The 26,371-nt window shown below is 41.5% G+C and overlaps 1 protein-coding gene across 1 annotated transcript; it reads left to right on the top strand.

Annotated features, from left to right (window-relative positions):
• Window positions 1–200: 200 nt before the first annotated feature.
• On the top strand, window positions 201–25,010 carry fn1a (fibronectin 1a). The gene is made up of 46 exons (XM_026910709.3): window positions 201–493; window positions 1,727–1,852; window positions 1,950–2,087; window positions 2,185–2,316; window positions 2,416–2,553; window positions 2,824–2,982; window positions 3,263–3,460; window positions 3,581–3,763; window positions 3,868–4,044; window positions 5,370–5,525; window positions 5,733–5,861; window positions 6,377–6,520; window positions 8,113–8,234; window positions 8,353–8,521; window positions 8,616–8,801; window positions 9,436–9,564; window positions 9,677–9,766; window positions 9,857–10,057; window positions 10,986–11,261; window positions 11,836–12,099; window positions 12,204–12,298; window positions 12,913–13,081; window positions 13,216–13,302; window positions 13,802–13,993; window positions 14,671–14,943; window positions 15,457–15,648; window positions 15,742–15,831; window positions 15,942–16,208; window positions 16,927–17,043; window positions 17,253–17,417; window positions 17,574–17,729; window positions 17,975–18,088; window positions 18,240–18,509; window positions 18,623–18,813; window positions 19,553–19,640; window positions 19,740–19,919; window positions 20,059–20,148; window positions 20,292–20,480; window positions 20,732–20,821; window positions 21,121–21,572; window positions 21,814–21,952; window positions 22,041–22,220; window positions 22,764–22,889; window positions 23,154–23,260; window positions 23,474–23,590; window positions 24,159–25,010. Exons 1-46 carry the CDS (start codon window positions 364–366, stop codon window positions 24,225–24,227), a joined length of 7,452 nt encoding a protein of 2,483 aa, XP_026766510.1. The 5' UTR covers window positions 201–363; the 3' UTR covers window positions 24,228–25,010.
• The last annotated feature ends 1,361 nt before the right edge of the window (window positions 25,011–26,371 follow it).

Here is a 26,371-nt window from a genome sequence, read left to right as displayed (position 1 = left end):
TTAGATGAGTGTAATTCATCTTTTAGATTCATGTGAATTGCTCTGCATGAATCAGTGAAGCTGTTTATAAACCAACTTTTTATTTGGAAGGTTTAACTCCAAAGCATGACTGGTTGACATCCACCCCAAAGTGTGCGTGTGTGTGTGTGTGTGTGTTAGCTCCTCCCGCGGAATGTGGAGCGCAAATAAAACCGCTCTCAGCTGAAACTTCTCCGCAGAGGTGCGCCAGCAGGAGGAGAGGGATACTTGAAGGGAATTTTGGAGTCAGCTGCAGCTCTCCACCTCTCTCAAGTCTCCTCCACAACAAAGAAAAGGGGTTTTGTTGTTGTTGTTGCAGGTGTGTTCCCATCTTTAGCCGTGAATATGTCGGGTGGCTGTGTGGCCACAGTGCTGGTGGTGTTGCTGTTCTCCGGCGCTGTGCTCTGCATGCCCAGAAGCGCACGGAAAAGCAGGAGGCAGGCGCACGAGCGCTCCGGATCATCCGTGACTCAAGGTGGGTCGACCTGCAGACTAGCTCTCTGAGTGATTTACTGGTTTGGATTTGGCCACTCTTTAAATCTTAGTGTTTTGGTTCGACTGGAATAATTTGCTCATTCCATTTTAATTGTCATCTTTGCTAAACAAGCGCTTTATTCATCTCAGACTCACTGTCGGCAGGTTTAGATGAGTCCTGTGCATGTATTTCGGGGCGGTGGTGGTAGGGGCAGGGGGAGGGGGTGCTCAGGTTATTCAATTGTACAAAAAGTAGGGAAAATAACCTCCAATAAAATGTTTTGCTAAAAGTATATGCTGGTGTATTAGTGTAAACCTTTCTTTGTGTTTAAGCGTCGTGGTCGTCATCTTTAAAGAAATTAATTTAATGTTAAGTTTTTTGTGCACCCCCACCAATGTTCTGTTTTAGACTCTCCCTTATATTCCATCACTTTAAATGTGCTTTCATTAGAGGATTGACTCTTAGCCAGCTAGTGAGTGGATGCCAGGAGTTAGAATTAAGACATATCTTTATCTGTGGAAACACGCTGGAACAAGACCATGTTTAATTGAGATTTAGATGTTAAATGTCTTTGATGTGTCAACTTCCTTTTCTAAGCTGCTATTAGCTACTGTAAATTGCTATCCAGACCAACTCTCAGTTTACCAAGCAGTTTTCTAGAGAGAGAGAGAGAGAGTGAGAGTGAGTCAGACTCTGACTTGACTGTTTAGTTGAAAAAAGTTGGTAATTAAATAGCCAGCAACACTGTTGTTAAAACCCTTAACTGTTTTCCATAAACTGATTGGCAAAGGATCAGACCTGATATCCCTGCTGAAAAACCCCAAAAAACAATAGAAACCCTCATAGAATTTATAATGGTTTTAATGGTTATAATGGGAATTGTATTGGTTGTAATGGAACCTGTAATGGTCTGTAAGTAGAGACCTTTGTAGGTAATTTGTTGCCTTCTGTTGGTGGTCAGTTATGTCTAGTGGATACCATTAAGGACCAGTAATGGTAATGGTTTTAATGGTTAGCTGAATATTTTGTATTGGTATTTGTAGTGGAAACCATTAGAATTTCTGTGATGGTTTCTATTGTTTTTTTTTTTTCTTCTTTCAGCAGGGACGGAAAGAGCAGGGCTTTGTTTCAAGTGCACTGTGTGTGTGTGTGTGTGTGTGTGTGCTTGTGGTTAACAAGTGTTTCAAGTAAAGAATTGTGCTGGCTTCATTTTCACCGTTATTTTCCACCCAGATGGCTGTACAGAGTATGGACAGTTTTATGGAATTGGTGAGCAGTGGGAACGCACCTATCTGGGCACTGTGCTACTCTGCACTTGCCATGGAGTGGCTGGTATTAAGTGTAAAACGAAGCCTGAGGGTAAGTTCACTTATATTGTGTTGTAGCATGCTGCAACGAATTTTTGTGCACCAATTCAATGCCTATTAACTGATAATGTCTGTGTTTTTTACTTTAGCTGAGGAGACTTGTTATGACAAAGTAAATGCTCGCTCATACCGGGTGGGAGAGACTTATGAAAGACCAAAGGATGGGATGATTTGGGACTGCACATGCATTGGCTCCGGCAGAGGGAAAATCAGCTGCACTATTGCAAGTGGGTAAAACCTTTTGTATTTTTTTTAAACCATATGCAATATCAAACTGTCTCAGAGCCTTATTTTTTTTTTTTACTTGTTTTTATGCCTTTGTAGACCGCTGCCATGAAGGGGGACAGTCTTATAAGATTGGAGACACTTGGATGAGACCTCATGACACTGGAGATTACATGTTGGAGTGTGTCTGTTTGGGCAATGGGAAAGGGGAATGGACCTGCAAACCTGTCGGTAAGATTTCACACAAAAATGACTGATTCAGGCATGGGCTTGGATGTCGATGTAGCGTGACGAATGTTAAATCCATCTCTTCCTTTCTTTCCCTGTTAGCGGAGCGCTGTTATGATAATGCAGCTGGCACTTCTTACACGGTGGGGGAAACCTGGGAGAAACCCTACCAGGGCTGGATGATTGTCGACTGCACCTGTTTAGGGGAGGGAAGTGGACGCATCACTTGCACATCTAGAAGTAAGGAAACGTTTGCATTACGAAAGACTCCCCTAAGATTTGTTTAACACTCTAGACCACACATACCTTTCTCTTGGTCTACTGCCTCTCAATTTAATTACCTAATTACAGCCATTACAGCTAAACCCACTGGCATTAGGGGGAAGCAACTTAATGATGAAGAAAAAACATTAAAGTTGATTTGCTAGAAAAGTGCTGCTTTTTACTTTGTTATTGAATGTTATGGTCTGAATGATATAAAACCTCTGATTGTGTGATTGGTATTCTCAGACCGCTGCAATGACCAGGACATACGCATGTCTTACCGTATTGGGGATACTTGGACTAAGACAGATTCCCACGGACACATCTTGCAGTGTTTGTGCACTGGTAATGGCCGTGGAGAGTGGAAATGCGAGAGGCATGCATCCCTGCACACTACTGGCCTTGGTAAGATCTTGAATATTAGACTGGATTCCTAATATGAGCTGATTATTTCTGGTGTAATCGTGATATATAGTGGTCTGATGATTATCAAGGCAGTTGTTTTTATATATGATCAGAAGTACATTAGTTCATTTCCCTTGGTACATTTTTGAATTTACAAAGCTATAAAATCTTGAGCATACTGCAATAAAATCTGTCAGAACTGAAACTTTTGTACTCAGCCAAGACAGTAATGAAAACAGTTGCTCACATGTGCTCATCTTCTGTGTTTTGGCTATTGCAGGCACTGGTTCTCGTGTGATCACCAATGTACAGCCGGCTGTGTTCCAACCCGTGCCCCTTCCCATGGCCCCTATTGAGGGCACCTGTGTAACAGACTCAGGAGTGTCCTATACTCTAGGAATGCGCTGGATCAAGACTCAGGGCAGCAAGCAGATGTTGTGTACCTGCCTCGGGAATGGTGTCAGCTGTAAAGAGTGGGGTAAGTTTCATCACTTAATGTGAGTGCCACCAGGTGCTGTTGTATTGAATTAGAAAAATAGAGGCATGATTGATGAATTTGTTCTCATTTGGTGATCATTGTTTGTGTTTTTGTGCAAAGAGGGCCATTCTCAAGTTTATGGTGGCAACTCAAATGGCCAGCCGTGTGTTTTCCCATTTGTGTCCATGGGCAAGACCTTCTACTCGTGCACCTCAGAGGGACGTGATGATGGGCAGCTTTGGTGCAGTACCACTTCTGATTTTGAGCAAGATCACCAGTACTCCTTCTGCACAGAAAAGAACGGTGAGTGAATATTCATAATGAACTTCCAAAGCCATCAGTTAGACTTTAGTTTTAATTGCACTATCATCAGGTTCTAATCTTGTGGTCTGTTGCTTATTTTGCAGTTTTGGTCACAACCAGAGGAGGAAACTCCAACGGGGCACTGTGCCACTTCCCCTTCCTCTATAATGGCCATAACTACACGGACTGCACAGCTGATGGACGTAGGGATGGCATGAAGTGGTGCGGCACCACATATAATTTTGATGGAGAGAAGCAGTATGGTTTCTGCCCCATGGCTGGTAAGTGCAAATAAAATATCATTTAGAGCTCCCCAATGGTGACAGTGTTAAGAAGTTAACAATTTAACAGCTTCACCTACGGGAAGTTTAGTCAGAATGTGGTTACTGTCTTAAAGTCCGTATTTACACTTTCCTAAAATCCTGATCTGGTCTTAAAAGTGTATGGAAATGCTGGTCAAAACTAATCTTTGTCTTTGGAAGATGGTTAACCTATTCAGTAAGAGATTGTAGTGATAAGGTAAATCGCATAATGTGTATTATCTGATAATGGAAACCCTCATCCCTAATGCTGGGAGGAGGCCAAATAAGAGATAAGATGGTCCCACCAGCAGGGAACAAAAGCTCAGTCAACACCTATCCAGTCACATTTACATACACACTATTCTGAGTTGGGACTTTGATGGGTGTCTACGACTTCTAAGGGCTAATTAAGAGGAGCCAGGCAGGATCTCGCAGACCTTTGCTAATAGAAAGATTTGTTGATAGGCTTTGGTGCTTTGGACCATTATGCATTTTAAAGGGTACAGGGTAAAGTGTATTTTCTCTTCATAGGGTACAGTGCAGACTTTTGCAAGCATTGTTTGCAAAACACTGAAAACTGAGTTGCATCTGTCTTTTATTTTCTTTTTTCCCCAATCCTTAATACTTCTGTTCTGTACCTCTGTGTGCCATCTGAGAACATTTAAAATGAGTGGCCAGTTAACAAGCCACTCATGTCACCTTTAAGAGTGCAAAAGTCACTTTAAAAGTAATTAAGCCAGTGAAAAAATGAGAGCGACTCTCTGGCTGGAGTATTTTAAGAGTATGTCTTGGATAGCGGTGGCCCTGCAGCTGCCCTGGTGTGCAGATGGAGGGGGTCTGGCTGTCAGTGAAGCATTAAGGAGTTGGCTGGAGTCCAGGGCAGCTGCTTTCAGATCTGTGAGCTCCTCCTTAAACTCCCTTTCCCTCTCAACCTTGGTGTTCTTATCCAACATCCCCCCCTCATTCCCCTAACAGGTCAATCAGCTCTATTCTAACTCAACAATGAGATTATTCTGTAACGCTGCACCAGAGCATTTTTCAAAGCAATCAGAGTCATTTGTGGTAGTAGATTGTAGGTAGTAGTTCCCTCATGGTAATGGATATTTGATGCGTTAGTCATTTTGATGTTTTGTGAACAAAAGGTTATCCTTGGCCAAAGATTGTATGCTTCACAATGCGTGTTCTTCAAATGTGCTGATGGTTAATGATCCCTCTTTCATGTCCTATCAAGACCTAAATGTTAAGTCTCTGCATAGGTCATTATCTGGAGAAAATAATCACCCAAATAATCTCTTGCCTTTTAGCACATGAGGAGGTTTGCACCACCAGCGAGGGAGTAATGTACCGTGTGGGAGATCAGTGGGATAAACGCCATGATGTTTTGGGTCACATGATGCGCTGCACTTGTGTAGGAAACGGACGTGGAGAATGGAGCTGCATCGCCTACTCACAGCTCAAAGGTGAGGTCTCCACTGGAAAGTAAAAGTTGAGGCTTGTTATATTTTGTAGTGAGCCAATGCTTGCTCATCTGTACTGGGTGCAGTGCATAAAAAAAAGGTGTAGTATTGTTTTTTCCACAGATGCAGGGATTTTATTTAAATGCCAATTTTAGAAAATGAGTATCTTTTTGAGTATCAGAGTACTACTAATGCTGCTGTCTCTCTCAGACCAGTGCATTGTGGATGGTCTGACTTATGAGGTGAACCAAACCTTCACTAAACGTCATGATGAGGGCTACATGATGAACTGCACCTGCTTCGGCCAGGGCCGTGGACGCTGGAAATGTGATGCCATTGGTGAGTTTACATCAACAACACAATGACCTGAAGCTCTTTTTACCCATGACCAGAGATAACACAGTTACTCCAGACTTTATTAAATGTGTAAATGTTTTGCTGCATTCTTTCAAGAAACTGAAAAGATGAAAATGGTGCTGGAAAATCATGGGTTAGGATTGAACATGTGACAGGCAGGTGTTGTTGCATCTTAAAATATAAGAGCCAATCACATTTCAATATGTGAATGCTTTCTGGTACGTATTACATACTACCTGGGAAAGGGCATGTCTAAGAAGGTTTGGGGAGAATCTGGAGTTCTTTATGATGGTAATTCTTTTGGCACTTCTCTGCTGTTACCTGTAGAATTATCTCATCAAGCAATTTGTTATGGGAAAAAAAATCTAGTCCTTGAAACTTAAATTGGTGATGTGTAAGAAAAATGGAGAGAGACAGTCACCATTGACTCTAGCTGAGACTTTTGTAAGTGGTCACTTTAATAACTGGGTAATGACCCAACACGTTTCCTCTTACAGACCAGTGCCAGGAGCCAGACACCAAAGTTTTCTATCAGATCGGAGAGTCGTGGGACAAGGTCATCCATGGACTTCGATACAAGTGTTACTGCAATGGCAATGGGCTTGGAGAGGTGAGCTGTGAGCCCCAGCACTCTTTCCATGGTGAGTCAAGCACATCTCTATGAGGGATACTTAATAAAGCATGTTTATCTACACACACACAGACATGGGTCATGCTGAGCAGTGCTGTGAGTGATCCTTTGAGCTTGGGTTGAGGGTGTGTTGGAAGTCAATGAGCTACAGATGTTTACAGAGATAGAGGCACTGCTGCTTACTTCCTCTTTCAGGTGTTTGAGAGATCTTCTCCATGTGTTAGATGGAGCAGTTGCTCTGCTTTGAACAAATGCTTGTCCTTTTTAACAGTGTTTGAAATCAACACTTTGGGCTTTAACTTGTTTCATGGCTTTGAAGTTGGTAGATGGAGAAGGACACCCATGCAATCAACCTTTCACTCTTTTGCCCCTTATTGCTCTTTTATTCTTTGTTTGCCTGGCAGTGCTGCAGCCTTTAGAAATTCCTTGTCACGTTTTTGTTAAGAATGTGTCAGAACTAATTTACATTCGTCTGCTGGTTGCACCACTACAGCATCTGCAAAGTCGTTCACTGGTTTATGTAATTTCCACTGTTGATGGCTTACTTCAATTTCAGAAATTTAATAGGAGAAATAGTTGCAAAATGACAACTATTATTCTTGTTAACTCTAATCTCTTCAGACACATTTTTTTTTGCTTTTACCCCAGATATATCTATAGCTCTAGTGTAAAGAAATATATATATATATATCTCGAAGGCTTGGCAACAAAAATTGTTACAGTTATGACTGGAATATTCCCTCTCTGTGTGGCTTGGCTGGGGTCAGAAGAGTGCTTTGTGTTGGGGACCCGTGAACAATAGCTCTGCATAATGACATACATCTGTGAGAATGCTGGTAACACTACAGACCGGCCTGCTGGTGGAACATAACACAGACTAAATGGGATTTAAATGTTGCTGTATACACACCAACTAGTTGTTGGCCTTTCATAGCAGTAATTGGGAGAAATGGAGAACAGATTCCCCAAACTCCAATGAGGCAATGTTGCCACGTGTAGCTTATGTATGTTATGCTTTATGGGAAGGTGAGTTTGTTAAACAGTGCTGGGATTAAACTGCATCAGGAAATTACTACATCAAAAGGAGCAAGGTTTGGGAAATGGAAAGAAAATTGCAACATGCGTATAAAAGTAAATAACTATCTCTTCGAATAAAGAAGGTTGTGTATCTATTTTTAGTCCTTTCGGTTAAGCAAATGTGAAAGAGCTTTTTGTTTTGTTGGGTTTGGAAACCTCAGAAAGAAGTGGTAGTATTACACCAGCATCAACCATGTGTGAGTGCTGAAACCTCAGGAAGAATCTTGCAGAGCTGTGTCAAATTTCCCATTTCGGTTTCTCACTAAAATCAGGTAGCAGAAGTGCACAGACATGTTTTGACCTGTGGTTCATCTCCTTTAAAATAAACTTTCCTGTGTTTTTACTGCCAAATGTGTAGTAAAACAATATATAACAATATATAGTACATGACCTGGTGACTGCTTCATTTCATATGGCATTATAAATGAATATTTTCTATTGACTCAGGATTTGAAACTCTGATCTGTGTGTCTCAAATGATCTCAAGAACTGAAAGGAAAACTGAAGTCTTGGCTTCTTTGTCAGGTGGTAACCGTCCAGTACAGGTGATTATTACAGAAGCTGGCAACCAGCCCAATTCGCACCCAATCCAGTGGAACGCTGCCCCCTCTGCTCATATCGTCCAATATGTCCTCAAGTGGAGAGAGGTCAGTCTTTTATCCATTTAGAATTTTCACCTCCATTTCTGGAGGGTTGGCATGATCATTATGATGCGTCTCTGCTATTAGGAGGTTGTGTGCTTAGTGGACGTATTTTGTTCAATAGAAAAACACTCGTACTCCGTGGAAGGAGGTTACCCTTCCAGGCCATCTCACTTCTTACACCATTGCTGGACTGAAGCCAGGCATCACTTATGAGGGTCAGCTCATCAGTATTTTAAGATTTGGTCGCAGAGAGGTCACTCGCTTTGACTTCACTACCAACTATGGCTCCTGTGAGTATTCCATGTGTCAGTCAAACATAAAATTGCATTCCTCCATTTCATTTAAGCTCATACTGTTCCCTCCATGTGTCCTGTGTTCTCCCAGTGGCTACAACTGAAGGAGACACGACTCCTCCAGATCCAGTGGTGGACACTTCAGAGTCTGTGACTGAGATCACTTCCAGCAGCTTTGTCATCTCCTGGGTGTCTGCCTCTGACACTGTGTCCGGTTTCAGAGTGGAGTATGAGCTCACTGAGGAGGGAGGGCAGCAAGGACAACCCATGGTTTTGGGTCAGTTACATGTTCTCATCAGTGGATTCTAAATATTAATCCCAATAGCAATCCCAGTCTTAAAGTCTGTGGGCCATGAATGTAAAATATTTTCAACATTTTTGAGATACAGAAGTTGAGTTACATGAAATATCCAGCAAAGTTTTAATATCAAAAGACATGGAAATAGGATAATTCTGTCCAGGCATGGCCTAATATTATAATGCAGGCTTGACCGCTTGCTATGCCACTCAAACACAAGTAAATATAATGGTACAAGCAAGGAGAATTGGGATTTGTAGCCTTTTCGCTTTCTGTAGGTATGCTGCTCAAGCATTGAATGCCTAATTTTGACAAAAGCTATATGGAAAGTCAGTTTTGTGAGTGGTCAGAGTAAAGTTTCTGCACGTTTTACCCAGGATTAATATTTCCCAGCTTAAATTGAAAGCATTAAAAGTGGAAATTCTGGTGGAGTACATGTACACCTTGTAAGATTACATACTTTGTACTGCATACTGTGCACATAAAACTAGACAGCAAAATAAGTAGAACAAAATTAGAAGGCAGTTGCTGATTTGAGATCCCTTGAAATCCCTGTGTTTTATATTGTATAAAAAACAGAGTTTTAGATGTCTCGTTAACTTACTATTTACAGATCTTCCACGTACGGCTACCTCTGTGAATCTCAGTGAGCTCCTGCCAGGCAGAAAGTACACAGTTAATGTGTATGAACTTACTGATGAGGGAGACTCCAATCTGATCCTCACCACCTCCCAGACTACAGGTAAATGTGTGAAAAGGTTTTCTCCCTGGTTCACAGAGAGAGTGCAATTTCTTAAAAAATTAAAGGCTACTGTAGTATCTCCAGACTAATCTCATCTCCTCTCCCTCCGCAGCTCCTGATGCTCCTACAGATCATGAGGTGGGGGATGTAGATGAGACTTCCATCACGGTCAGATGGTCTAAACCTCTGGCTCCTATCACAGGTCTGCTCAGTCTGTCTTTAATGTAAACCATGTTTAATGTCCTACATGTGTAGGGGGGAAAATGTGCTGACTTTAATTCTATGCCCATAGGCTACCGTGTGGTTTACACTCCATCTGTTGAAGGGAGCTCTGGCAGCACTGAGCTGACCCTGCCCAACACAGAGACCTCTGTGACTCTTAGTGACCTTCGACCTGGCCAGCTATATAACATCAGCATCTATGCTGTAGAAGAGAACCTGGAGAGTGAGCCTGTGTTCGTGCAGGTCAACACTGCTGGAGAACCAGTGCTAGGTACACAGACACTAAAAGATGATAAAATACTTAAAACAGAGGTTTTAGAGAAGTGAAATATGCCGTGAATAACAGGGTGAAGAGCATCTGTTTGTCGACAAGATTTGGATCCTGTTCCAAGCAGAAATTTTATTTCTGTAAAAACTCCACGGTGTCAGTGCTTGTGAATCCTCCCTCACATGCAATTACTTAAAGATCTTTGCGATGCTTTTAAAACCTTTGACATTTTAACTGTAGTCTGTACTTTAATCTATGGATGTAATAGAAAAACAAATAAAAAATGTCAAATATCAATTCTCTTTTGACAGATTTAGATATTTTTATCTGTCAAGATAGATGTTGGTTAGATGTAGATTTGCCCTGACCTAGTGAAGATTCTCACTAGGTCTCACTGTAGATTTGATTAATGTTACGGGCAAAACAAAGTTTTCTCAGGTGCTAGTGCTAACTATAAGAGCCTCTCATTTGCAATACTGTTATATGGCAATAGAGGTCTGCTCAAACATTAAGCTGGACTAAAACAAACCATCTGTGGTCTCTCTCCATTACAAGACTATTTTTCTTTCTCGTGGGGCAAAGTGTACGTCAGTAGGGTGTCTGAATTCTTCTCTTCAGATGGAAGAGTTTTATTGGATAGTAAATACAGCTTGTCATGTCTCAGTGAATGGAAATTACAGGTTGAAATGAGTTAAGACCGTGTTTGGATGAGGTGTAATGTAGGTTAAAATTGGAGCAGCGAAGAACATACTGGAAGGGTCAAAGCAATGTTTAAAAGATGAAGATTTGCTTTTGGTAATCCTCCATTATAATTTGTTTAAAAAGGAAATTCTTGTTTGGTTCTCTTTTGTTGCTGGAAAGTTTACCTTTGAGGCACAATTACAGTGTCATTTAAAGTTTTTAATCCAAAGCCACTGTGTTTATCCCCCAGAGGAAGTCCCATCCCCGACTGACCTGCAGTTCTTTGAGGTGTCTGACTCAAAGATCACCATCACCTGGACCGCTTCTCCTGATGTCTCTGGGTACCGTGTGTCAGTAGGACAGGTCGGTGCTGATGGACTGATCGAGCAACAGGCAGTGCTACCCATCATGCACAATACTTACGCAGAGGTCACCCCGCTAGAGCCCGGAACCCTCTACCGCTTCTTTATTTTTGCCATCAAGGCCGGAGAAGAGAGTGAGCCTCTGGTTGGAGAGCATGCCACTAGTAAGTACTTGGAAAATAGCAGGGTGGTAAAACAGATTTATTGCTGGTGTCACCCTTGTAGAAAAACAGCAAACACAGTGGTGGTTTTGACACTGCCAGACAAAGAAGTGTGAAGTCTGTTGGTGAAACTGATTTATAATTGGTCTCACTGGTTGTGACCACTCAGCTTCTTTGTATATTGAAACTGCCACACACATAATGCATTCGTAATGTGCATTGCACAACCTGAAGCACATTTGTTTTTACATTCACTTGTAAAAGTGACTCCCATTCCATTGTAGGTAATAATTATGCTGCTGTAAATGGTCGCACATAGATGCCCTAAAGATTTGCATTCCCCAAAAACAGTTTATGCCAAAGACACTCCCTTTATTCACTAGATAATCTCACCTGGATACTGTAGATTTGTACCTAAGAATTGCTACTGTAATCATAAAGACTCATTCAAAGGACTCGTATTCACAGTATGCTCATACTGATCCTTTCAACACGTCTAGTTCTGTTAAGTCTATCATTAAAAGCACTATACAGTTAAAATTTAATTGAATTTATTCTGTTTATCTTTTCTGAATAGAGCCAGATGCCCCCACAAACCTTCACTTGTCCAATGTGACAGAGGACAGTGCTCTGATTATCTGGTCAGCACCCAGAGCTCAGGTCACTGGTTACAGACTGTTCCTGACTGTAGAAGGCTCGAACCCTAAGCAGCTGCGCCTCCCTGGCCGCCTGACACAGTACACACTTCTGAACCTTCAGCCAGACACGCCATACACGGCCACACTGCATTCTGAGAAGGGCAATGTGCTCAGTGAGGGAGCCACAGTGACCTTCAGCACCTGTGAGTTCTACTATCACACTGATAGTAGTGATTTGAAGGACATTAATGTCCTAGGGAGGATTTGTTTTTATCTTTACTATTTCTGCTCTCTGTCTGCCTTATAGCCTTGCCAATGAGAAATGCCCCTCGTTTCACAACTGATGTCACGGACACCTCCATTGTAATTTCCTGGAATCCTGTTCCCAGAATTGGATATAAGGTACATTTCAGGCTGTATTCCATATCTTTCACCTTACACTGAGTATGCTCGTATACTGGATGTACATACTAACCTGATAACTGCAAAAAAAAAAAAAAAAAAAAAAAAAGACGTGGCGTGCATGTGAGCAACTGTGTATGAATTATTTGCCAAAATTGCAGTTAAATAATGCAAAAATTGGAAAATAGCATGTTTAGAGTCAGACTGTGATAGTATTTTATCCATATGGATGCATGACATTTACAAGTTTATTGGCAGTTTGCAAACAGCTGCAGATGTGCATGTAAAATTCACTTTACTGTTAAATAATTAATTGGGAGCATTTATGTTTGCAAAATGCACACAGTGCCCCAGCTGTAGCGTTAAATTAAGCCAGTGTTTAATGCTGTTCAGCTTAAATGTTTGCATACATTCGTAGATGTCAAAAGAAAGATTAGAATAATGCCTTATTCAGTGATTGTATACTGATTAATGGGCAAAAATCCAAGTGTTATTAAAATCCTGCTGAAAACCTATAATGATCAGATCACATGCAATATATTTCAGTTTTTGTTCATCCGAATCAAGTACATATTCACCCTCCCTCCCACTCACACTCTACTTCCTTTCTTCAGTTAACTGTGAAGCCCAGCCAAGGCGGAGAAGCCCCCAGGGAGGTGACCTCTGAATCAGGAAGCATTTATATCTCGGGCCTGACCCCTGGAGTGGAGTACACCTACAGCTTGCAGCCGGTCATCGACGGCCACGGGCAAGGCAACCCCATCACACGCCGTGTTGTCACACGTAAGACCACAAAGAGCCTGTTCTGCTTTTGTTCACTGTGGAACAGTCTTGCAGCATATTGAAGCCAGCTGACGTGAAGTTATTTCCCACGACTCTAATGCAGTCATATCTTACTGATTATCTCTTGTCTTCAGCTCTGTCTCCACCCACTGGTCTCAACTTGGAGACCAACCCAAACACTGGAGAGCTAACAGTCCAGTGGAATGAAGCCAAAACTCCAGGTCAGCGCTCGAAACTCATCATATTTGCATGAATGCTTACAAATCATTTGGAACAGAATCACATGAGGGGAAAGATTTCTCAGGACTATCACAATTGATCAGAAAATTTAGGAACAATCATCATGCTGTTATTTTATACTGGTAGTAAACAAAGATTTGTTTTAAATTGTACATTATAAGTCTATATTCGTTCAACTGTATAAATGTCTGAATGTAAATAATACTCCTCTTGATCAGATTGAGTATCAATTTTTTAATGTTGGCTATAAATGTACCTAGAATCTAAACAAATAATAAATTGTATGGAACCAAATTGGTTTAGTATAACAGATTAAAAAAAGTGTTCCCTCACACCAATCATGCTAATATTGTGTAGAATTGAAGACACCAAAAGTCGTAGCCATGGCAAAAACACAATTGTGCAGTCCTATATATATTGCCTGTAAATGACACACACATTGACATTTTTCATTTTTCTATACTTTTCTATACTCCATAGATATCACAGGCTACAGAGTGACTTGCAGTCCCACTAATGGCCAGCAGGGTAACTCTGTGGAGGAGTTTGTGAAGGCAGGCCAGACCTCATGCACTCTGGATAACCTGAGCCCAGGAGTGGAGTACAATGTCAGCGTGTTTACAGTGAAGGACAACATGGAGAGCGTGCCTATCTCTAGCACAATCACTCCGGGTGTGTATTACATTTGCCTCTGTACACACAACCCGTTCTTTCCAAATCTAATATGGCCACTTTCACATATTGGAATGGTTGCTCCATCCCATAATTGTAATCTGGCCTCAGATTAATCACAGTTGTATAAACAAAACTGCTCTGTTAGGCAATGTCGAACTAAATCCTATCCTTAGTACATTAAAGTGTACCTGGGTTATTTATGGCAAAGATGAACACTTTGCTGATAACTCCCTTTTGAGTTTTTGAGACCATTAGAGGTTGAAACAACTGTCTTTTTTCGAAGACAAAGCTCCATTAACACAAATGCTGAATACTGAGTTTCCATTTTTTACTCTGACATAAGTGATATGATGTTACCATAATATTACATAGCTGATCATGTATGAATGGCATTCCTGTAATGATCAGTAACACTGCATTTTTAATCTCGGATTTAAACAAATCTGTCAAATCAGAGATAAGAATTTGAGATTTATTGTATGCCATGCAACAGATTTCAGTTTTAAACACATCTTCATATCACTTAATTTTTTATTGTACCATGGTTCACTGTTACTATGCACATGATGAACCATGAGGGCTGTGTGTGTTTTAACTCTATACTCTCGCCTCTCTATTTTGTGCGATGCTCTCCTTCTTTTGGCCTCTTGCTCTTCCTCTATTTAACCTCATAGAGGTGCCCCAGCTAACAGACCTCCACTTTGTCAATATCACCGATTCCACGATTGGCCTCACATGGAGTCCCATTAACTCCACTGCTATAACCGGTTACCGCATCACGGTGGTGGCTGCGGGTGAGAGTGTACCCATCTTCGAGGACTTTGTGGAGTCTACCAGGGGTACCTACACCGTGTATGGCCTGGAGCCTGGCATCGACTACGACATCAGCATCATCACAGTAACTGAAAATGGCGAGAGCGAGCCCACCACCATCACACAGCAAACAGGTATGTGTGTAAGACTGCACTTAAGGAAAGACATTACATTTCTATCACACTTCTTAAATACGATCAACTGATCTGTTGATTGAATGTACTATATGGACACTAATATGACACTTCCTTACATGTTAAACATCCTTTTCATCTATTTGTGTTGGCTACATGTGGCTGCCACGTTTTCTTAGGGGTCTAGAGAATAGTGTGTTATTATAGAGCAGGCAAGCATCTGTGTTTTGATTGCATTTCTCACGTTTGCTCTGTCTCATTCTATCTCAGTATAAAGTTACTGAGGCCCATGTGGCAGCAGTCTGTGTAAAGGTTTTCAGATCCTCAGTCACTCTCAAGCTGGTGCTCATTTTCTGACCCCTTTTTCCATTAGTGGCTTGAGCTCCTTAACTTTTAAAAGATGTAATAGGTCTAGACAGACTGTCTGCCCTGTTCCAGTAGCACAGAGAATTGTGGGTACGTTCCACATTATTTGCTTTTTAATTATTTTCTCTCCTCTCTTCTTTTCGTCAGCTGTGCCAGCCCCAACAGGCCTAAAGTTCAGTGATATCACTGCTGACAACATGACGGTGAGCTGGACTGCCCCCAATGTCCCCAAACCTAACGAGATTGACCGCTACATCATCCACTATCACCCAATCGATGATGAGAATGACATCACTGAGCGGGTTGTGGATGGAGACGTCCACAGGGTCATTCTTCGCCGTATGTGAACCATTTCTTCCAGATTCAGCTGTGTTGTTTTAAGGCTCTCTGGGATCACTAATTATGCTTTCTGTTTGTACTGTGTGTCTGTAGATCTCATACCCGACACCGAATACATGGTGAGTGTGTTCTGTGTTTATGAAGAGAGGCAGAGCTCACCCGTGATCAGTACTCAGAGAACCAGTGAGTTAATTCATTCTCTCCTTCATTAAATATCAATAGAATTAGCTTCCTTACATATCTCTTTGTATTGGTTCACAAGATTTGATTTCAGTCTCTTTTCTGCACTGCAGTCCTGGATTCCCCTGTTAAACTGGTTTTCTCTGACATCGGCACAAACTCCTTCACCATACACTGGCTGCCTCCAAAAGCCAGCATCTCTGGCTACCGTATTCGCTATCAGATGACCAATGGAGGACGCTCCAAGGAGGAGAGACTGCCGCCTTCCAGGAGCCACTTTACGCTGACGGGCCTAACCCCTGAGACTGAGTACAGCATCAGCATCTTTGCTGTGAGCGGCATCCGAGAGAGTCAGCCTCTCACCGGAACCCAGGCCACCAGTAAGCTATAGTTCTGTTTTACTGGCTCAATAATCCTCACTGCCTCTGCTGAGTTATTTGAATAATAATAATAATATTTGTCAGATAAGATGTCACATGGATCTTGCACAAGTCTGTAGATTGTAGAATTTACATTCATTCGCAGACCTGCTTTGGTAAAGGACATTCTATAGACACTAAGCTTATAAACTTTTATGTGTAGATAGTGCAGAAAATAAGAGAATATCACAGCCTCCCTAATGCTCACTTCATGTTTTTGGTTTTGAGGCAGTTAACAAAACTGAATATAGAAAGTCTGGAAAATGTAAATCTGGAAAAAATTAATGTTTTGGTTTTTTTCCACAAGGAAAGGAAAAGATTGCTGCATCACATGGCTCTTTCTGTAGACCATTTATGCAGTTCAGATCCAGTGAATTTACCCTGCATAACTAATATAATCCATGCATACTATAGAACAGTGTCACTTTTCAAGTACCACTAGTTGTTAGTTGTAGATATAGATATATTAATATTAGTATACATATTAGTATGCATTTATTCATTTGGAAATACCTTTATGCCCATGTGCACATAGTTATACACACCCACACACACTGCAGCATTTACTAGGGTTAGTAGAAGAATTTTGAATGTTTATGAGCAAACACTCTATTTTTATTGACAACTGCATAATATATGAACAGTTCTAATATGATGTGGTGATTTTTCTTTTTGCTAGTCTCCGATGCCCCTACTGACCTGGTGGTCACTTCCTCAACACCAACCACCATTACTATTCGCTGGGACGCCCCCTCTGTCAGTGTGAGGTACTACCGGATCACACATGGAGAGTCAGGTAGATGATTCGTAAAACACAAAAAAGCTTTTTTAATCCACCTGCAGCAATGTACTTTTGGTCTTTTATGTGTAAACAGTTAAAATTGTGAGTCATGCAACTGTAGCATGCACTGCTTATACTATAGATTAATTTAATTGCTAACTTAAATTTAATTGAAATAGCTCATTATTGCCATAGCGTAACAGCTCAATCTTGTACTTCTTCAGGTGGTCACGGCTCTCCTAAAGAGTTCACTGTCCCCGGCTCTCAGACCACTGCCACTATTGAGGACCTGCGCCCAGGCACTGACTACACCATCACTGTGTATGCTGTGACAGGCAGAGGAGACAGTCCCGCCTCCAGCACACCCATCTACGTCACCTACAAAACAGGTACACCTGCTATAGTGCATCATATGATATAATGATTGTACTGATGTGATGGTAGAGCATAATAGATGATTAAATACAGAGAGAGAGGAACTGTATTATGAGCTAAATGATGGAGAGCAAGAGCATGATGAAATGATGTGGTTTGTGTTTCTGTAGATATTGAGTCTCCATCTGAGATGGAAGTGACTGATGTAAAGGACAGCACCATCACTGTACGCTGGACACCAGCAGCCGGTCCCGTCACTGGATATCGCATCACTGGAACCCCCCGAAATGGCACCGGACCATCCTTCTCTGAAGTGGTTGCTCCAGGTAATAAACTGGAATATCTGAGTCTGAAACATGTAGTTTTTACTAAATATTAAGCATTAAATAAAGTCAAATAGGTTTATTCACACTGCTCTGGTTTATCTGGTTTTTATAGTTTTATTGAAGATTCCATGATATTCAGTAATCTTCACAGATTTATAGTTATCTCACTAATGACTATAATATTGATTCATTAATGTTTTTTCTTTAAATATTTCTATGTAACAAGTTATTTTGTTATTTTGCAGACCAGACAGAGTTGACATTCTCCGGACTGATGCCCACAGCAGAGTACACACTCAGTGTCTATGCACTGGGACAGGATGGAGAAAGCCCTCCTCTGGTAGAGACTGTAGTTACCAGTAAGTCAGTGCAATTAAATATATACAATATATAGATAACAAATCTAAAGATTTTAGCTTGTAATGATTAAACAAAACATATATTCCATATATTGAAAGGTATGTACTCCTATTGACTATGTACTCCTATTTCATGCCTGATTTCTCTCAGCTGTGGACAAACCGAAGGACTTGGCCTTCTCTGAAGTAGACTCGACATCCTTGCGAATTTCCTGGGAGAGTCCTGATGGGGATGTGACCTCGTACAGAGTGCTGTACTCCAGCTCAGAAGAGGGTGAGAGAGAGCTGTTCCCTGCTCCACATGGTGCAGACGAATCTGCAGTGCTGAGTGGGCTCCGACCTGGCACTGAGTACACTGTTAAAGTCATCGCCCTTCATGACCGCACTCCCAGTCCTCCACTGGTTGGCACCCAAACCACAGGTACACATGGTTTATATTTCAGATGTGACATATGTACACATAGCTGTGGTTCCAATAAGCATGCTGAATATTCCAAATGGTCTGAATACTTCTTCTGTGCTTTATCTCTGTAGCTATTCCTGGCCCGACCAATCTCCAGTTCTCTCAGGTTGGCTCCACTTCCTTTATCATGTCCTGGTATTCAGGACCTAATGTCCAGCTGACTGGCTACCGTGTGGCCATCACTCCCAAGAACAAGAATGGTCCTACTAAAGAGATCAACATTGCACCTGACTCCACCCAGTACCATGCCAGTGGACTGATGGTAACTATCTTGGCTTTTGGGTTATATTCAAAGAATGATGCATCTTTGTAAACTTTGGAAAGTCAATTATTGCTCAAATGCTAAGTACGTGCATTGCGTGTCAGAATATAGTGACTTATGACATGAAGATGGTGCTTTGTACATTCAGGAGTAGCTATTTTCTGCTAAAATCGGGTTTTGTAAGTTTTGAGAAATACACAGCATTGACCCGAAGTATAATGAGAGCCTTGGTGCTCACAGTGGTTGTGGCCCGCACTTGGTTTGAGACCAGTAATGTGTTCATCTAGTCAAACCACATACACACTGCTGTCCTTGTTATTTAAGCCTGTGGGCACATCAAAGATTGAGGCCTAAGCCAGATTGTAGTTTGTAGGGTTTAGAGAGGAGGGCATGATTTCAAACATGGTGTAAGGTCCAAAGTGCATTAGGGGGAGTGTATGTGTATGTGTGTGTGTGTGTGTATGTGTGTGTGTGTGTGTGTGTGTGTGTGTGTAAAAAAAAAAAAAAAATATATATATATATATATATATATATATATATATATATATATATATATATATATATATATATATATATATATATATATATATATATATATATATATATTTTATTATATATACATACATACTCCTTAACTACTGTATTATTTAGTGTGTGATTTTGGACATGCAATACATCTATATTTGGGCTTTAAGTCTGTCAACAGAATAAATTTGTTTCTCTCTGTTTTTCTCTGTAGCCTGCCACTGAGTATGAAGTGGAGCTTTATGCTGTGAAGAATTCTCTTACCAGCCGTCCAGTCAAGGGAGACATCACGACTCCTGACAGTAAGCTATAACCCTGTGAACATTTCACATTATGCCTTTATTTTAAATATGCCAGCTGTGCATATATCTGACAGTCTTGTTTCTGCCACCATTTTGCAGACATCAGCCCTCCTCGTCGTGTTCGGATCTCCAACTTGAAGGATAGCTCCATCACTCTGACCTGGCGTTCCAAGACTGATGCCATCTCTGGCTTCCTAGTGGAGGCCACACCCACTATTGGAGGTCACAGCCCCATCCTGAAGACCATCCCGCCCGAATCCCGCACCTACACCATCACTGGTACTTAAATAAGTCAAACTACATTAATCTGTAATTCTTTATTGTAGCTGTCTGCAGAGGTCTGTCTGTTTAGCAAAAAAGTGTTTCCCATTCAGTCATCAAAGCATTGATTTAATGTTTTAATTCTTGTTATGCATAGGTCTACAGCCAGGCACCCCCTACAAGATCAACATTTACACTCTGAATGGGAATGCTCGTAGTGAACCCTTCACCATCGCAGCCACCACAGGTAACCATTCTACAACAAAATGGTTTATGCTTTCATATAACTTTTTGAAAACTGCTGTCTGCTATGATTTTGTAAGTGGTGGATTTTCTTCAGGTCCTACGTTAGAAAGTTACCTAATTTTTTATGTGTTTGTCTATCCTCAGCTAAACCAGTGATCAGCCCACCGACAAATATCCGCTTTACCTCCCTGACCCCCAGCACCATCTCCTTCTCTTGGGAACCTCCCCAAAGCATCATCACAGGATATTACATCACCTATGAGGAAGTTGAAGGCATCCCAAGAGAGCTTGTCCCAAGACCCCTCGCTGGCCGAACATCTGCCACTATTTCCGGTATTTGTTGTGTGTGAAATTGTTGCTAGTACTTACTGCTGATTTGCTATTTTATTCTTCTCTTTTGTCACTTTTGCATTTTCCTATTTCAGATTTCTATCTATCTATCTATCTGGTGTGATTTTTTTTTTTGCTTATGGCATGAGTATTTGTTTTTGGTTTGGATGGTGCCCATCTTTTTTCAGTCTTTCACAGCTGTTTTCCATCACCTCTAAACTAAAGAGCTTTTTGTTGCCTTTTTTTGTGTACAGGTTTGAAGCCAAGCACCGAATACATCATTAAAATTGTTGCTCTAAACAATGCTCAAAGAAGCACTGCACTCGTGGGCAAGGCCAGAACCCGTAAGAATCTATTCTTTTTCAGTTATTCTCCAAGTGTTATAATGTGCAGCTAACAGACATTCATGTATTTTTAATTCAATCTTTCTAATGATTGGACACAGTTATTTGAAGTACATACATTTTAATACATGGCTACAACAAGGCTTATGCTTGTATAGTTTGGTTTCAAGTACAGATGAAAGGATTCCAAAGTTTCTCTGCAGCAATCCTATAATATTAGATTATGAGGCCCTCTACAGGATATGACATGGTACAGGGTACAGCACCTCTGAGCTCACTCCTATCTCTTCTCCTGCTAGAAGTGGAAGAGTTGTCCCCTCAGCTTCCAGTGTCTCATCGGCCCAGACCTGGCATGCTGGATGTTCCTAATGAAGAGAACTTGAACAGCAATCATGTGCACCTGGTGGGCCCAAACAGACATGACATGCTTGGGCAGCAGGGTCAACACGTCTACACTGAGTATCAGAGTCTGGGTCTGGCCAACCGTGGGCAGCATCAGCCCCTGGCTCCACACCACGGTGAGCCGCTGGTCTACATTCCTCTGCCAGGGCCAGATGGCCACAGAGTGCCAGTGGTGAGGGTGAATGATGGCACTTTGCCTGGGATCTCCTTTGAGAACCCTTTCAATGAGACAGAGCTGCCTCAGGAAGCCCAGACACAAACCAGCATCACATGGCCAGGAGTGCCACACAGCTCAGAGTATGTGGTGTCCTTTAGTCCCATTACGGATTTCGACGAGCAGAGCTTCCAGGTGAGCATACAAAACATCTATAGTTTCACAGTAATGTAAATTTGTGTCACTCGATGACCTGAGAAGCTGCAATGATCTGGAAACAATGGGAAATTTCCAAAATATAGGATTAAAAAAATTGTAGATCTTTTCTGTAACACATGAAAACTCTAATTGAATTTGGTACATTAATATTTGTGTGACTTTTTGAATTTGAGTGTATGCGGTCATTAAGTATCTCTTGTGTGTTTGTCTCTTTCAGATGCATCTTCCTGGCACGTCCAACAGTGCTACACTGATTGGTCTTACTTCGGGAGCCTCCTATAAAATCATTGTAGAGTCTATCAATGGAGAGGACAAGGAGAAAGTTCTGGAAGATGTTGTGACCGTTGGCAACACTGGTAAAGCCTACCTTGTTAAAGAACCCATTACAGGGATCATGTCTCTATATATAAATGTGTATTTTTCTAAATATGTTACATTTTCTAGTTCCAGGACAAGGACCAGGAGCTGGAGTAGTGCCCATAGGCAGGGATGTGTGCTATGACACATTCACTGCCACCTACCATGAGGTGGGCGCTGAGTGGGAGCGCATGTCCGAGACGGGCTTTAAGCTCTGGTGCAGGTGTCTCGGCCTTGGCAGTGGCCATTTCAGATGTGATTCATCCAGTGAGTGACTGAGCCATTGCGACTACATGCTAAACCCTACACCTCACGCTAGCATGGGCAGCTAAAAACCAATGGTTACACCATATCTATCTCTGTCCATCAAAGCACACTAATGCAATGTATTTTTTGACAGAAAAAAAAGATATGACTTAACCATATCTAAACCATATAAAGCATGCCCTGTAGTTGAAAAAATGGTTTATTTTGCCCATGCTAGCCCCATCTGTCATGTTTGCATCTATTCTTTAGCATGATGGTCAATGGGGAGGTGATTTCTGTCTCAGATTTGTATTGTCAGCCTGTAACCAGATGATGCGAAACTCTGAGACCAGCTTACTGCTCCAACAATGCATGAATGTATGAAGATCATGGATTGATCAATCTTATGAGTGTGTGTGTGTGAGTGTGTTTGTTGGATGAATTCACTCTAAAAGGAATCCGAAAGCTGACTCAGTCACTGAGCTTAAGGGTTTTGTGTATTGTGAAGCACAATGTAGTCTGACCCACTGCTCTTTTCTTATGAACGCTCCATCCATCAAACAGAATGGTGTCACGATAATGGCCATAACTATCGGATCGGGGAGAAATGGGACCGCAAAGCTGAGAACGGCCACATGATGAGCTGCACCTGCCTGGGCAACGGGAAAGGAGAGTTCAAGTGCGAGCCACGTAAGTGGGTTTGACTCAGGAAGTGGCTTCTCACCATTCTGTCAATGCAACTTATTATGCAGCCGGATTGGGATGGTGGTGAGAAGTCACAGGACAGAGCCTTTTGTTTCTCTGTCCTTTCATTTGTTTACCTTAGCATTGCAAATTGTTTTGCCCAAATACCAGTAACATGTAAATTGCTTTCAGTGGTCATGCAATTAGCAGTTTTGGGGTTTTGAATTTAGACATAATTTGATCAAAATGGTCTCAAAATTGTGTTTGTAGATGAAGCTACATGTTATGATGAAGGAAAGATGTACAAGGTTGGAGATGAGTGGCAGAAAGAGTACCTCGGCAGCATCTGCACCTGCACATGCTATGGTGGACAGCAGGTGAGACATGCCTCCCTTTGCTTGGGCACCATTTTCATATTAATGTGCTTGAGATTCTAAAAAAAAAAGTTTAGTATTGCTATGAATGTGAAGTAGGATTGGCTCTTTCTTGGTGCAGAGCCGAATGTATTGTCCTATATTTAGTGTCTTAATAGTTTTATCTTTGAGTAGTAGAGTATAGATATGTTGTGTAACTAAATGCTGTCTCCTCAGGGCTGGCGTTGCGAGAACTGCCGTCGGCCAGGTGCTGAGGTAAATGTTGACCTCATCCAGCCTCCAGTGCATACAGACGTTTATGACCGCTACAGAGAGAACGCCCTACGTAAACTGGTAGGTCTTAGTGAATCACCGCTTGATAACTACAAATTACCCTTATCAATATTCCAACTTTTAGCAAATGATTTTGCAACGATATTTTCCATGACTGGTAAACATGGAAGTTATTTTAGAATGGCTCGCATTTGCTGACATCCTTAACATTCATCACTGTTGTAGACTTGGCTTGTTACATTTAAATTAGTTTTGAGCTAGACCATCGAGAAAATGTACCTTTAGAACAAACCAGTTCAGATTTGAAGGATTGCATATAAATTACAAACACTAAAACCTAAGCCCTTAAAATATTATAGATCTAGTCAGAGTTTCAACTATACAGATTTCTGAGATCAGATCTGTTTTTGCCAAAGTGATTGCTATTTCAGTAGGATTCTCTTGGTAGAAATACAGTTATTATTATTATTATTATTATTATTATTATTATTATACCTCATGTTCATCTTCATCACACGGTTCAGGGAAGCCTTAAGCCCTGCAGATGGTAGTTCTCTGATTTGTGTAATGTTGAGTTCCGTCTTATATTCTGAATTAATCAGTCCCACTCTTTGTTTCTGTTCTACAGAACATCCAGTGTCCCATCGAGTGCCTCAGACCAGACCTGCTAGCAGATGCCCAGAGCCCTTCAAAATAATTTTCATTATCTGCAGTGTTGGAGAGGAGCGCCCCTAGAGACTGTCCTTACTGTATTATGCCTCAGTGCCTTATTTTTCTCCCCTGTCCTGCTGCCTCCACACTGCGCTCTCAGTCCTGATACACCTCACTGTTCCCTCACTAGCCAGGACGGGCCGTACACATCCTCTTCCTGTTGCCCACACAGTAGAGATGCGTTAACATCTCTTAGGGAGACTCCTTCAGTCTGGATAGAACCCTTCAGTTGTGGAGAGATGTGGAGTTCTTCTAGATTCTGTCCTGTTTTTTCAGTTTATATTCTTCTCACCAGCTGAATCAGCCAAGACCAAAGACTGTATGACTTTTTTTTTTGGCATTGTTGCCATTTGTCAGTAAGACACCAATTTTATTGATGTGACTCAACTTTATGGCCTACATCCATTTTTCTAAGTGGTCCTTTAAAAAAAAGAGACCAATCATAAAATAATAATAATTATAATAATAATAATCAAGCACTGTCTTACAATGGAAGTCTCTGTGCCTTGTAGGCATTTTAGTAATGTAGTATTGACCCTCTTTTGAATTGGTTGGTTTGAATCTGTGTTCTCTGCTTCCATAAGGAAAGCACTGTATTCATGATGACATACACATTTTAATGTTTTTCATTTTTTTATTTATCCCTTTTATCAATGCATTTTATAGAATGCAATTTTGGATGTACACTTTTTTATTTTTTGTGATTTAGGTGCCAGTCTTAACTACTGTGGACAAAATCCCTTTTTAATAAACTTTTTATATAAATAAATGTTTGTCATATATTTTATGCAACATTCTTGTTCGACAGCTGCTGAATTACACTTTAACTTTATTGTACGCTATTCTCTTTTCATTCATAATAAATTATTACCAGGTCTCCTCTGTGATAACTCTTGATTCTGGGTGGCATTGAATTCAGATGGAGCATGCAAGTTTCAAAAAGTGTCATGGGGTGGCATACTAACATACTAACATACTAACAAGAAAGCATGATCCATGCCCCTTTGCATGCATGAGATGCCCACGATTGGCCTCTGTCACTGTAATTGACAGGGAAGATGCCACCTCTCCCACCCAAAGAGCACCACCAATTTTGCTCTCTTGAACTCCCAGCCACGGATGGCTGTGGCACCTTCAGGATTCATCAGAACTTGTGATCTCCGTGTGATAGGGTGAGCACTTTTCTGTTGAACCAGTCAGGAGCTGTACAGACCACACTTCTGTCTCGGGTGTAGATCCAAACCTGTTCTCCTGGGTCAAAGGGTCTAACGCGGCATTGTTTATCGTAAACCCTTTTCTGATACGCCCCAGCTTTCTCCTGGTGCTGGCTGTCACACCAGAGCTGGAATTCACCAGAAACACCATTTCCCAGAACACACCGTGGCCTACAAACATGGCTGCCACAGACTACAATCTCCAGCACAACACTCCACCAGCAGGTTCTAATCATGCAAGCCTGTTTCCAATCACACACACATTCTTTAAAAACAGACTTTGGCACTTACTCTGTTGAGTAGTAATGCTTAGTGTGCCTCTACCTGAACTTACCAAGCCTTTTATTCTGTGTCTTGATATTCTGGTTTTTGAGCTTGCCTTGCTACCTGATTTTTGGATTTACCCTAGTATTGTTTGCTGATCACCTGACTACTTGCCTGTTTCTGTTTACATCATTTTTTGCTCCAACTTTTGGGTCTGTTTGCCAGTTTCTTCATAAAAACTGCATTTGCATCTGACTCATGAAAACTTATGAGCTACTAAAAGCATTTCATGCAGCTGGGGGGCTGGTATGTCTGTGTCTGGTGGCTGCCCAGACACTATCCCTACACTATCTCTAGATGCAAAAGTCCTTAGGAATACATAGCTCCCTCTCAAACAATAGAGCCACTGGGTTATAGGTGAATAGCTGACCTGTAAGCTCACACCATTAATAAGGTTCTGGTCCCAGTCTTTTTGGTGCTCTGCAGTCAAAACAGCCAATTAAGTGGCCAGAGTGTGGTTGAACCCCTCTACTAAAACATCACTCTGGGGATGTAAAGGTGTGGTCCAGAGCCCAAATGGCATGACTTTAAACTGCCAGAGTTTTGGGCTTGGCCTCTGGTGGCAGCTCCACTTGACTGTAGCCAGTGTGCA

Source organism: Pangasianodon hypophthalmus, chromosome 5, assembly GCF_027358585.1.
Source record: "Pangasianodon hypophthalmus isolate fPanHyp1 chromosome 5, fPanHyp1.pri, whole genome shotgun sequence".
NCBI classification, from domain to species: domain Eukaryota; kingdom Metazoa; phylum Chordata; class Actinopteri; order Siluriformes; family Pangasiidae; genus Pangasianodon; species Pangasianodon hypophthalmus.
Note: the sequence above shows the minus strand (reverse complement) of the source record. Positions and strands in the feature narration are given on the sequence as shown.

Excerpts from the sequence above, each read along its gene's own strand:
- fn1a (XM_026910709.3), top strand. The coding sequence starts at position 364 with ATGTCGGGTGGCTGTGTGGCCACAGTGCTGGTGGTGTTGCTGTTCTCC. Across the intron at positions 494-1,726 it reads CGGATCATCCGTGACTCAAG|ATGGCTGTACAGAGTATGGA; the intron begins GTGGGTCGACCT and ends TTTTCCACCCAG. Across the intron at positions 2,554-2,823 it reads CATCACTTGCACATCTAGAA|ACCGCTGCAATGACCAGGAC; the intron begins GTAAGGAAACGT and ends TGGTATTCTCAG.